The sequence below is a fragment of the Daphnia carinata genome, chromosome 9, assembly GCF_022539665.2.
Source record: "Daphnia carinata strain CSIRO-1 chromosome 9, CSIRO_AGI_Dcar_HiC_V3, whole genome shotgun sequence".
Taxonomy (NCBI): domain Eukaryota; kingdom Metazoa; phylum Arthropoda; class Branchiopoda; order Diplostraca; family Daphniidae; genus Daphnia; species Daphnia carinata.
In genome coordinates, this window is record NC_081339.1 from 5,080,923 (window position 1) to 5,093,449 (window position 12,527).

The window sequence follows — 12,527 nt, forward strand, 5'->3', positions numbered from 1 at the left end:
TAGGACTCGGTTTACCTCCAAACACTGAAGAATACAAAAATGGCATGAAAATTGTCACAGAGTATGGCATCGATGATGATGGGAGAAAGTTCAAAGTGGTTCGTCACTACAAGATTGAGAAGAGACAGGTTGCCAAAGCTATTGCCCAGCGTAAAAGCTGGCCAAAATTTGGCCTCTCAAAGGAAGACAAACCTGGACCAAACCCTGCTACCACAATTGTATCAGAAGATGTGTCCATGCAGGTATTACCCCATCAGAACCATTCCAAATATTCATGTCTGTGCCTGGAAATGACAATTTTCTATTTCATTCGTAGTTTATTACAAACAAAGAAGACCCAGATAATAAGGAAGATGACCCACTCATGAAATTGAAAAGCATGCAGAAAGGTATTGTTAAATGCCGTATCTGTAAAGAAGACCATTGGACTACACAGTGTCCTTACAAGGACACACTTTTGCCTGTTCAGGAAGCACTTAACAAGGTAAAAAAAAAATATTTGTAAGTACACAGTTAAAATTAATTAGTAATTCATTTGTTAAATCATAGGCTGAAGAAAAGAAAGTTGGTCCTCCACCGGCTGCTGCTGCACCTGGTGGTCCACAAGCAAAGGGTGGTAAAGAAGGAAGCGCTTACGTAGCACCAGCCCTTCGTGACGGAGGCAACAGAAAAGGAGAAACAATGGCCATGGGGCGACGAAGTAAGATCAATTCTGTAAATTCTAACATATTTATTCCATTATTTAAAGATTACCCATAATCTAAGAGAAAACACGTACGGGAAAAAAATTCCTAATATCTTATTTTGTGCAATAATAGCTGATGAGGGTTGCACAGTACGAGTGACGAACCTGTCAGAAAACGCACGCGATTCCGATCTTCAAGAACTGTTCGGACGTATTGGCGAAATCTCACGTATTTTCCTCTCGAAGGTCAGCTAAATTTAAATTTAAAAAGGAATTAGACATGACGTTGTCATAATCTGGATTTTTAGGACAAGAACACCGGTCAATCCAGGGGCTTCGCATTCGTTAGCTACAAACGGAAAGAAGACGCTGAACGAGCCATCAAGACTCTTAATGGCTTCGGTTACGACCATCTTATCCTGACTGTCGAATGGTCCAAGTAAGTTGCATCTTTAAATGCTTGTCGTTTGTACATGGTGCAAAAAGCTGGACGTTGAATTTTATCTTTAACAGGTTTTAGTCGATCTTAAATTGAAGATTTAATGAAAATCTTTTTCTTTTCAGGCCGTCAGGAACACAATGAAAAAATTTCTGTAACTCCTTTCCAAGAATTGGATACATCAATCATTTAAAAGGGTTAAAAAAATACACGAAAATGGATTCCGACCAAGCTCTTAAATTTTCTATCACAGACATAAACCGAATCCTACCTCTTTCATTCGTATTGGTAAGTTTAACATGTAGAGAAAACGTTTTCCTTTACCCAAACATTAAATGAAATCCAGCAAATTAGTTTTGCAAAGATTCATCTTCTGCTTGACGGGCCAATTGGTAGCCCTTGCTACTCTTGTGGAAGCCTCTTCCTTTGCCTTTAGTCAGATGCCAAGCCACAAAAAAGATTGCTGTCATTAAAAGCGTACATCCCAAAACAATGTACATCAGGGACATGGGTTTCGATTCGATAAAAGCACCGGTTACCTGCGAAAAATAAAAAAAGAGGCATAAATTTACAACATGAAACGTAATGTTTGGAATTTGCAATATTTACCGTTGGGAATATCATCTCTCCCATCGAGGATGCAATGGAAAATGCGGCTGAGATCCGGTTAGTAACAAGAAGGTGTGTTTCTGTCCACAAGAAGCCCGTTGCAAACGTAGACGCCATTCCGATGCCTACCAAAGCTGAACCGACGTACAGAATCGAGACGTCTGTTTGTCCAGCTATGCAGAGAGTCATGGAGCCCATCGCAGTACAACACAAGTTGAAAATCAACATGATTGTGGGATTGGTAAAATGCGCAACGAATATTGCAACAAATCGTGCAGCGGCAAAGGATGCCCAAAAAGTGGTGGTGATGTAATTGGCCGTTGAAGTTGCTAGTTTGAGTGGGCTTTCCAGTGCAAACGTAGTAAGAAACTGAGCGAACACGACCTCCGAGCCAACGTACATCAGATAAAACGAGAACATCAGTACCACGAAGGATCGTTTGGCAACCGGTCGCAAGGCCTTAATCCTCCGATCTGACGTCTGACGTTCGGCGGTAGAGCTCCGGGTGCCAGAACACAAAAAGAAGAGGAAAAAAAAGGCTGTGTGCAAGACTATGATGGCGATAACGGTATACAACATATGCATCCGCGTAACACCAAAGCGCTCCAGATAATCAGCAACCTTTGTGGGGGCCCGATCAATAATAACGGTGCCCTCGCTGACCGCTGGTGTGGTAGTGGTGCTTGTTATGATTCCGTCAGGCTCATTGGTTACGACTTGAGACGAAGGCACTGCTAAGCTGACCCCGTCTTGTTGACCTCTGTACTTTCCACGACTTTTGACGATTGAAGGTTCAGCCGGATCTACGGGCAGTATAGTGACAACTGGAATGGGCAGTGTTACGTTTTCGATGGGTATGGATTGCACTACAGTAAGGAATGATGACGTTGTCTCAGTTGAACTTGAAAGGAGAGCGGTGGGTAGAGACGTGGTTGACGTTATTGAAATGCGAGTGGTAGGTGATGTAATCGTTGTGGCAGGGAATGTTGTTTCACCAGCATCTAGGCAAAAAAAAAAAATTACGTTTATCAATTTACATTCGTGTGATTCTTTTCTTATTTTAATTACCTATCGTTATATTGCCAAATAGTAATTCGTCATGCTGAGATTCACCGGCACCGGTCGACTTGGACGCTATCGTAACAGTTGTCACGGTAGAAGGAGGAGCGTCAGTTACAGTGGATGCTGCTGTGCTAGTATTTGGAATTGTCATTGACAGTGTGGTAACATTTCCGGTGATCTTCAATTCACTCTCAAGCGAGCCAGTTGTAGTATTGCTCAAACTGCGATTGCCATTCAATTCTTCCGTTTCATTGAGTTGTTTGAGTATCATAGTCGGTTTTTCGATCACACTTGAATTTTGAGCTACTGCGGTATCATTCGAAACGGCTACAACGTTCGAAGGTGTAGTAGTGGTTGTAGTTTGGCTTTCATTCGATGCAGTAGTCGTAGTAGCCACAACGATTTCTTCGGGTGGAGGAGTTTCTATTTTTAGGGGGACGTTATCATATTGGCTAGAAGGGCCTAGAATTTGCCCATTAATGACAGCTGGTTTCGGCTTCTTCGGTTTGTCTACCGCCAATGTAGTCTGATTCTGAGAAACGGTTGGATCTGGTGTCGTGGTGGACGTAGTTTCTGGAGCTGAATTGTTCATAGCATTATTTGGATTGAGCGTGGGAGTGGTTGAATTCGACGAAAGGTTTGACTTTAAGACTGGGGGCTCGCTTATGGCTTTAATGATTGATTCCACTGTCGTCATTTCATCTTCTAATTCACTCACATTGAGTGGGTGGGTAACAGAACGAACATGACGGGATGACATGGTATTGTTACGGGCAGTAGTTTCAACGATGAAAGCTTGCACGAGTAAAGGTGCAATGGATCCGCCGACGGCAAAGGAGAAGTGCAATGCCTGCATGTAAGGGCCTGAATCTTTTCCCCATAACTGAAGACAAAGAGTGCTAGCTCCAGTATCCAATAATCCATTGCCCATCCCAACCACAAATGAAGAAGCCATCAGCATCCAGATATGTTTGCACCATGGCTACAGAGAAGAAAGACAGTTAAATTTTACTCCTTGAATGACAAAAATTAATTACCATAGATCCAACACTTATAGCCATCATTGCAATAACCACAAAAAATGCTGAATATGGATTACATCTGTCAAGCAATATGCTACCTATGATAAAAAAATCGAAATTAATTTCCATGATTTTCCATATGCTAATGGTTGAAATCTACCAAGGAAAGCACCCCCTAAAGTTCCAATGGAACGAACAGTGAAGATATAAGATATTTCTGAAATGGTAGATCCGACTTGATCTTTCAAGTACAATAACGTGGGTCCAGTGACAGACATACATAGACCCTATGTGAAATTTGAGGGTATTAAAATTGTGAAAAGTTCAATTCATAAAAAGTTTCTTAGCTTACAAGAGATATATAAGCCCCACATAGAGCTGCTGTTCTTGCCAATTTACCCCATTTGTTTACAGGTTTGTTACTACGTGGTGGATCATTGAGAAGGGCAGGAGATACACTGCTGTCATCAATTTGGCTGTTTAGAAGGCCAAACTGGGACTGATCATAGACGACCTATCGAAAGCAAAAAGAAAATCAATAGTAATTGTACGTCACACACGTAAACCGAGGCTGGGTTTGACAAACGGGCTTTCTCTCGAAAACAGCGGTGCAAAGGTCAAAGCGTATTACCTCTTCTTCGAGGACACAAACATCACGCATGTGACCTTCCATCAGACAGGCTCCTTACTATTTCCTGATCCTATTCACAGGTTTATCAGATCACTTTCTTTCTCGTTCGCCATGTATTATTTGTCCAACTTTCCCAGATAACATTGGCTACTCAGCTTACCGAACTACTCACTAGATGGTAGGTGCAGTATATTCCTTTTCCGCTAGATGGTATTATAAAAAACGGTAACAACAGGAAACTCGTGAGCAGACATCATGAACCAAGCCGATTAGAGTACTTGTGTACTTATTCGGGAAACTTCTTCAATGAAATGGCTTGTTTGCTCAGTGAAGCAGAAATTTCCCGATCTGGCCTTTACCGTTAGTGACTAAATGTGCAAAGGTTTCATAAAAACTATTAGGTTTCGGCTGCTATCTAGTAGATAGTCGATTTTATATCAATGGAAGATTACAAATATTTATTCAAAGTTGTGAGTTTGGTTTTTGATTGATTATTGTGAAAATCTAGAATATGGAAACCCTTTAAGTGCATTGCACTACAACAGAAGCAATCAGCCAATCAAGATTTCAAATTTCCTATTTTATTTATTTGTTTTCAGGTTCTGATTGGAAATGCAGGAGTTGGAAAAACATGTTTGGTTCGGAGGTTTACTCAGGTACATTCCCATTTATTTTATGCACTTTGGTTTCATAAACATATCTCTTGGGAAAACTTTACATGCATCTGTTCTGCACAAAAGGGCATATTCCCTCCTGGGCAAGGGGCCACAATTGGAGTTGATTTCATGATCAAAACAGTAGAAATTGATGGACTAAAGATCAAGGTAAATGCATACTGGCCTGTTGGTTGTGCCGGCTGTTAGTTTGTGTAAAATTTAGTCTAATCTTTTGCCATTTCAAATCTCTGCTATTTAAGTTCATCCTTGGAAGAGTATTAGTGTGACACTGCTGCCAAAAATTAACTCAATGTAGCCACATAAGACTTCCCTTTTTCTTTTGAATTTGTTTAGATAAAAGTGTGAACATTGCAGACTAAGTTGAAAGGTTTCTTACACTAAATATTAGTCATTAGAATTTTGTTACAGGAAAACTATGTGAAAGGGCTTTGTACTAATAATTCATTACTTTATTAGCTCCAGATTTGGGACACTGCTGGTCAAGAGCGCTTTAGATCAATAACTCAAAGTTACTACAGATCGGCTCATGCCCTTATTTTGGTATACGATGTTAGCGCCCAACCGACGTTTGACTGTCTGCCAGTTTGGTTAAGGGAAGTTGAGGAATACGCAAGCCCCAAAGTGCTCCGGGTTCTAGTTGGTACTATAAAATAGAAAAAGAAACAAATAATAATAATAAACAACTTGAGCAATTGATGCAAACCAATAAAAATGTCTTCTAGGCAATAAAGTTGATCGTGATGACCGGGAAATTCCGCCTGCTGTTGGAGAAGGATTCTCAAGAATGAATAACATGTATTTTATTGAGACATCAGCAAAGGACTGCAGCAACGTAGATAAACTTTTTCAAGAAATAGCCCGCGAGCTTATTCAGGTATAACTTTTACTTACTTTTAAACTTTATAAGAAAAGATCTTTTATGTTCTTACCGTAAGTGTTTTGCATTGTTTTGTGCTGCTCTCAAAAAGACAATGAGAAATCAACGCCAGGAAACTAGTCAGGCAAGACAACCGTGACTCAGTTGTTGGTGTTTTTTTTACTTTGCGAACCTGTTTAACAAACTTGTTTTTATGTTGTGGTATTTTTTTAGGATGCGAATTCGAATGATGGACCTATTAGTCAACATGATACAACTCATCTAGACGGTGCTGCCGAAAAGTCTTGGTCAGAATCCAATTGCTGCAAGTCATGATCTTCCAGTATAATGATCTCTGAATGTTGTGCAATGTTTGGTGATGACTCTATTCATATATTATTATCTTTTTAACTGTGCGTTCTACATTGGACAGACTCCGTCTATTGACACTGTTAGGCGTCCTTTTCTCTTTCAGTTTTTAAAAACTGAGCACGAAATTTTGATCGGAGGTACCCCAATCTCAATAATAAGTTTGTCCTGATTATCAAGTCCTAGTGAAGCAAATGTGTAAATTTACCCTAACCAATAAGATTTTCTTATTGCTATATGTGTTAACCAAATAATTGATATGATACCTGTCTGTCAGCTTCATCAGTGTGGAAGAAATATATCAAATTCCTGGTAAAACAAATAAAACATTACTTGAGAATGTTATTTCTAAAATGATTAGAAAACAAAATGAAAATTCAGTTGAATTTCCCCGATTTTAATTCCGCCAATGGCAAATGTGTGTGAACAAAATCAACGGGCTACTCGTCAAGACAATCGTCGATGATTCGACACATGTAATGATTTCGAAACCAAGCCGCCCGAACGCGCTACAATAATATTCACACACGGGATGGACTAGCATTTTGCCGTTACGAAGGAGTTATTACACGCACGACACTCACCAGCAGAATAGCACTCGGGACATGTTCATTGAACATTATGATTCATCACCAAAGTAAAAGGACTTTTCACTAAATGATGAAACAATAAAAAATGAAATCCTATTACAAAGAAAAGACGCCCCCCCCTCCTCATTAAGGATGATTATTTGAAACTAATAGACCGTACTTACTACACCGACGTACCACGTGTAAGAATATATATGCCGCGTATTTCAGAAATATCTGCAAAGTGAATAACGCAAATGGAATGCCTTTTTGTGTTTGCGCGTAATGCGCCAATTACAAGGCAGCCATGGATAAAGAAGAAGAAAAAATAGAAGGACCTAATTCTCATACGAGACTACAAACTAATTCTAATGGTGCGAAACGTAAAGAAGAGAAAACTAAGCACTGCAACAATAACAAAAATGAGAACGAAACGAGCGTAGGCGCAAGAATGAAAATCGAGAGACTAGTGACGTGGAAAGAAAACAAAAGAAAACAAAAAGAAAAACGGCTAAAGAAACGAAAAACTAGCATTCGTGATACAATGTTTCTCCTACCGCAAATATAGAAAGAAGATTCTAAGGAGAATAGTACAAAGTGGCTTTGTATATCAAATTCAGAGGTACGGGCTCTAGGCGCGAAAAAGCAGATGCACGGAAGAATTTCCTGATCTTTCTGAACAACCGATTCACCGAAACATTATCACACGGGGCTCTCTTAAGGGACAACGTTGCTCAAAAGGTCTCCTCTTCGACCGCAATCTAATACTTTCGAAAAGGAACCAAAAAAGAAGAATCCAGTTATCACTCATTGAAATGACGCGTTACTCCGGTTTGTCGAATGCGAAGTTCCAGTTCAGATTAAAGCTCACTTTTAGAGAGCAAACTGATGAAGTGATGACGCGTTTTTAAAATAATAGAGTTAGTTGGCTTCGTAGGTCGAGAGAAGTGCCGACTCGACAGGTTCCATACAAGAGGGGCATGTAAAACTTCTCATTAGCCAATCGTCGATACACTCGACGTGATAGGTGTGCATGCATGGGAGGTATCGAACGGAATCGCCCACCATGAACTCCACCATGCATATCACACATCTGCAAAGCAAGTATAGATTAATACAGTTATTAACAAAATAACTATCTGTGCTAGAAAAAGATAAGTGCTCATCCTACTCTCTGTTCTTTTTGCAACCGTCATAGGTTCCTGTGGGTAAGTGTTGGATTAACCCAATCCTCTTTGCGATCTTCACTTGCTCCTCTTCGGTTAGCTGTGAAGCTGGTCTCGACACATTGGGAGTTGGGTGATACATGGGCATGGATTCCTGCACAATGGCATGTTTTAAATTTGCACACAACAATAGTTTTAAAAATATTTGCGCAGACAAACCTCGTATGGAGGTGGTGGCCCAAAAGCCATTCCTGATGAGGATGATGCATGAAGCTGCAAATCTGATGACGACTGGGATTCCAACAATGGTGGTGGTGTCTCACTTCCCCTTAGCAATGAGACCCCATCGTTGGACGAGGTCAGACCTTGAAAAAGAACAAAGGCATAGGTTACGAAACTTCCACACCACTGTGTAGCTAAAGATGCTGCAGCTAAAAGAGAACTATGTACAAAGACACAGAAGAAGGAAATGAACATAAATGAATTAACTGAAAAGTAATTTTTACTAGGGAAAAGACAACAACCGCAACCTTGAAGGCAGTTTCCCATTCTGACGATGGATGACGAATGCAAAACACACTCGACAGCGAAAGTAACAACGCGAATCGACAGTGCCCCAAAACTCCACACTCGAGTACTTTGGTTTATCAATTCCACATATCAGGTTGGAGAACGTGTACACGACTCTTGATAAGATTGCTGTAAGAAAGGAACGTAAAGAAGACGAGGAAATGCTAAGTCAAACAACAACGCAATCAGCGCATCGTGCTCTCTTGCCCAGCTGATTTCTCTTTGTCACAAATTCGGGATAAAAACATCAAGGCTTTTCCGGGGGGAGTGGGTAACCTACTTACATTCGTTCGTGAAAATAAAAGTAAACACTTTCAGTGGCAGAAAAAACCTGTTCTACAATGTCAACGTTTTATTTAATTTGAAAAAAAAAAAATAGTTCTATTCCTGACTATTAACGGAGTATTAAATTGTTGTGTAGAAAAATAAATGTTAGCAAACTGATATTTCAGCGCTGTATGGTAGATGGCGCCAAAATTCGAATCGTTTAGAATCGATACCTTATCGGTGGGTGGAATCTATGGACATCCCCCGTTTAACTGGAAAACCATACGGCTACCTGGGTGAATGACATTTGTAAGCTACCTCGGAAATAAAAAAACACCCACTGTTTCCAAGATTTGACCTTTCAAAGAAAATGGATTCACATAATAACTTCAAAGCAAATAACTAAAGAAATAAAATAAGCTATTCAAGCTGACAGTTCCATTGAAAATTGTGTATTAAATCGGATCCAACCTATTTTCACGTGTAGGACAACTACAGTATATCCACAGGGAGCATAGTCTACAATTCGTTATTAATGACAACGTTCTGACGTATCTAATGCATTCAGAAATGAATACTATCAGGAATGTATACGAAAAGAAAAAAAAAAAAAAAAATGTTCTGCCCGGGGCAAACGGTCAGCATTGTTAATTGTACGCACTTGGCCATTCCTAAATATAAAACACAGCAAAAAGACTTTTCACGCACACTTGGTTTCCATGTCACCCCACATTAATAGATAACGAGCCACATGCATCTCAGCTTGGATATCAGAGATCGACATTACGAAGCGTTTTGGACAAGAAATTCGTGTGTACAAAACAGAGCGACACGAGTTGGGACTTTGCGTCGCTACGTTTAGAATACCTTAGTCGCATGAATTCAGACTGCAATCACGGGACGAGTGGCAGACGAAATCGATATTTATCTTGTGCCAGCACGCAAGTGGCTCGTCTTTAAAAAGGCCAGCTGTTAGCCGCTCTGTTAGCAGTTATCCGGCAGGAATACCAGCAACGATAAATCCATAACGCGCAGATGGCGTCCGGCGTCTCCAGTCCAAACGATGTCGTCCCTTCCGTTCAAGTTCTCAACGAAGACTTGGAACACTTGAAGAAAAACATGGACATTTTCTTTCTAACTGTCATGGGCAGCATCGTCTTCTGTCAGTTTCCAAATTTTATGCAAATATTATTCATATTTTGTTAACCTGTCCGCGCTTGTAGTTTTGCAGACGGGATTCGCGTTCTACGAGTCGGGATCGGTGAGGACCAAGAACGTGACCAACGTCCTCTTTCTCAACTATTTGGACACGAGTACGTAGACATTTCCGATTCAAATTACGAATTTCTTTCCCGACACCTCCTGAATTCCATTTGAATTTGATTGATTTAGTATTTATTATTATCCTACCGATTGTCGATTTGTGAACAGGTATCGGATCTTTAGTTTACCTGTTGTGTGGCTACGCGTTGGCTTTCGGCGAAGGAAACGGCTTTTGTGGTACCCAATACTTCGCCTTGGTCGACTTGCCCTACGACAAAATGGCCCACTGTTTTTTCCAGTACACTTTCTCTGCCACGGCCGTCGCGGTCGTGAAAAGCGCGCTGCACGAACGCAGTTCCATGACGGCTTACTTCACCTGCATCATCGTGATTTCAGGTTTCTGCGGCAAACGTTAGAACTAATGAATTTAATTACCTTTCACGTAAACATTTACCCCTTCATTTCTTGGGTTTCAAATATAAAAAAAAAAAAAAAAAAAAAAAAGGTGTGACCTATCCAATCGTGAGTCACTGGGCCTGGAGTCAGTTCGGCTGGTTGTGCAACATGGGCTATCGGGATTTTGCGGGCAGCGGAGTCGTTCACGCCACAGGAGGATCTGCCGCATTAGCCGTCGCTTTAACGATCGGACCGAGAACGGGCCGATTCGATGCCAAGGGCGATTTAAATAACATCCAGCCGCATTCGATACCTGTAACTAAAATAGTTTAATTATTTCAAATTCGTCGCGTAAATTTTATTTAAAAAAAAAAAAAATAGCAAGCGGCATTGGGCGCTTTCATTTTCCTATTCGGCGCCATCGCGTTCAATGCCGGATCTAATTTGACCATATCGAACGCCAAGGATGGCCCAGTCATTTCGTTGGTTTGCCTCAACACGTTGATCTGCGTTGCCGCAGCAACGACCACATCGCTTTTTTACCAGCGCTACTGTACCGCATCGGGCCGGTCTCTTAAAAACTGGAATTTCATCAACATGTTGAACGGAAGCTTCACCGGAATGGCGAGTTGTCTGGCCTTCATTTCACGGCATATCCGGTTTCATGTCTAGTTGAAAAGAAAAACAAAAAAAAAACGAGAAAGAAAAAGCAGAAAGCCGAGAGGCATTCATTACTTATGAATTGAACTAATTACGTAGGTTGTTATCTGCGCCGGATGCGATCAATATCCACCTTGGGCCGCGTTCGTCGTCGGTTGTCTTGGATACTTTGCATTTCTTCTCGTCCTAAAAGCGATGCATCGATTTCAAAGTGAGTGTCTTCGGGGTAGGGCTGCAAAAGCGTTTCAATAGTTGATGGGTTCAATTTTAATTTGGATACAGTCGATGACGCGACGAACGGCGTACCTGTTCAGCTGGGCGGGGGCTATTTCGGTGTCATTGGTGCCGCTATTTTCGGCCACAATGGAATCATCCTCAATCCGTCCAAGTCCAGCGTTTACGTACAAAAATCGATCGATTCAAATTGTTTTTGTTTTGAATGAAAAAAATTTTGCATTCCGTTTGCGACATTTCATTCAACAGGGTTTGTTGGTGAACATTTTTGGCGGGCTGGTCATCATCGTCTTTTCCTTCTTCTCCATTTTCCTACTGTACGCCGTCCTGCGTTATTTCCATCTACATAGGGTGACAGCACAAGAAGAGACATTAGGTACACATTTCTTAAAATAAAAATTGTGGACAATGAATTACCTGGATTGCAAAATGGCTGTGCGATTTAGGTTTAGATTTGGCTATTCATAACCAGGCCGCCTATGACGTGGATGGCCACCAAGTCAGGCGGATCGTTCCCGTAGAACCTAAAAGTAAATAGGAAAATAATTTCAAGTTTCAAGTCCATTCTTTTAAAAAAAAAAAAAAAAAAAAAAAAAAAATGATCAATAAATAATAAAGATCGCCGTAGCACCGCCAAAGTGCTGCCGTCGGAAGCGGCTTCTTTCAGACTGCGCAGGATGGTCTCCGAGCCCCGCATTCACGCTTCGTATTCCGGACGATTTCAAAACTGAAAGGATCCAAATCTACATTTTGTACAATGTTCTCATCACATCTAACACTTTCCATGGGCTTCATCTGTAATAATCAATAATTAGTAGCTATTCATCAACCATAAGAACCGCAATAACATTCAAATCTACCGCAAGTCATAATGAAATGAGTGCGTTGACATAAACAACAAATCAGACGTGTCTTTCTTGTATTTTTTTTTTTTTTTTTTTTGTGTTTTTCTTTTTTTTTTTTTTTTACTTCAAATTGATCGAAATGATTACGGAAGAAAAAAAAAAGGACATCAAAAATGATTTCGTAACGAAGACTGGTAACGCAATTCT

General features: G+C 40.6%; 5 protein-coding genes across 9 annotated transcripts in view; 3 read left to right on the plus strand and 2 right to left on the minus strand.

Annotated features, from left to right (window-relative positions):
- The window catches only part of LOC130688732 (eukaryotic translation initiation factor 3 subunit G-like), a 35,220-nt gene that overhangs the window by 293 nt on the left and 22,400 nt on the right, over positions 1–12,527 (plus strand). Inside the window, exons 3-8 of one of the 2 annotated variants that reach the window (XR_009421825.1) lie at positions 4–242; positions 317–484; positions 550–700; positions 819–931; positions 994–1,124; positions 1,250–1,321. Coding sequence is in view for 1 of the 2 variants with exons in the window: in XM_057511752.2 (XP_057367735.1) it covers positions 4–242; positions 317–484; positions 550–700; positions 819–931; positions 994–1,124; positions 1,250–1,268 (821 nt within the window). In the remaining variant the exon portion in view is untranslated. Of the gene's footprint in view, positions 1–3; positions 243–316; positions 485–549; positions 701–818; positions 932–993; positions 1,125–1,249; positions 1,352–12,527 lie in introns of those variants that run through there. The other variant, XM_057511752.2, reaches the window with a different exon arrangement.
- LOC130688697 (uncharacterized) lies at positions 1,438–4,602 on the minus strand. The gene is made up of 7 exons (XM_057511704.2): positions 4,449–4,602; positions 4,170–4,331; positions 3,978–4,104; positions 3,833–3,915; positions 2,802–3,777; positions 1,734–2,734; positions 1,438–1,663 (listed from the first exon to the last, which is right to left on the minus strand). The coding sequence occupies exons 1-7, from the start codon at positions 4,488–4,490 to the stop codon at positions 1,475–1,477; spliced, it is 2,580 nt and encodes an 859-aa protein (XP_057367687.1). The 5' UTR covers positions 4,491–4,602; the 3' UTR covers positions 1,438–1,474.
- LOC130688741 (ras-related protein Rab-30-like) overlaps positions 4,685–12,527 on the plus strand; it is a 93,730-nt gene continuing 85,887 nt past the window's right edge. The window contains exons 1-7 of one of the 3 annotated variants that reach the window (XM_057511763.2): positions 4,685–4,918; positions 5,048–5,104; positions 5,189–5,272; positions 5,582–5,765; positions 5,848–5,999; positions 6,094–6,126; positions 6,216–6,352. In XM_057511763.2, coding sequence (XP_057367746.1) covers positions 4,889–4,918; positions 5,048–5,104; positions 5,189–5,272; positions 5,582–5,765; positions 5,848–5,999; positions 6,094–6,126; positions 6,216–6,317 — 642 coding nt within the window. In that variant the 5' untranslated portion in view covers positions 4,685–4,888 and the 3' untranslated portion in view covers positions 6,318–6,352. Of the gene's footprint in view, positions 4,919–5,047; positions 5,105–5,188; positions 5,273–5,581; positions 5,766–5,847; positions 6,000–6,093; positions 6,127–6,215; positions 6,459–12,527 lie in introns of those variants that run through there. The other 2 variants (XM_057511762.2, XM_057511764.2) reach the window with 2 other exon arrangements.
- On the minus strand, positions 6,732–8,744 carry LOC130688744 (RING finger protein 11-like). Of its 2 annotated transcripts, none has more exons than XM_057511768.2 (4): positions 8,616–8,744; positions 8,305–8,450; positions 8,091–8,239; positions 6,732–8,012 (listed from the first exon to the last, which is right to left on the minus strand). In XM_057511768.2, the coding sequence occupies exons 1-4, from the start codon at positions 8,632–8,634 to the stop codon at positions 7,841–7,843; spliced, it is 486 nt and encodes a 161-aa protein (XP_057367751.1). In that variant the 5' UTR covers positions 8,635–8,744; the 3' UTR covers positions 6,732–7,840. The 2 variants fall into 2 exon arrangements, with proteins under 2 accessions (XP_057367751.1, XP_057367750.1); XM_057511767.2 differs by having other exon boundaries at positions 8,592–8,735.
- LOC130688484 (putative ammonium transporter 1) lies at positions 9,958–12,013 on the plus strand. The gene is made up of 9 exons (XM_057511468.2): positions 9,958–10,084; positions 10,146–10,235; positions 10,354–10,581; positions 10,691–10,896; positions 10,963–11,205; positions 11,341–11,452; positions 11,524–11,642; positions 11,725–11,851; positions 11,922–12,013. Exons 1-9 carry the CDS (start codon positions 9,958–9,960, stop codon positions 12,011–12,013), a joined length of 1,344 nt encoding a protein of 447 aa, XP_057367451.2.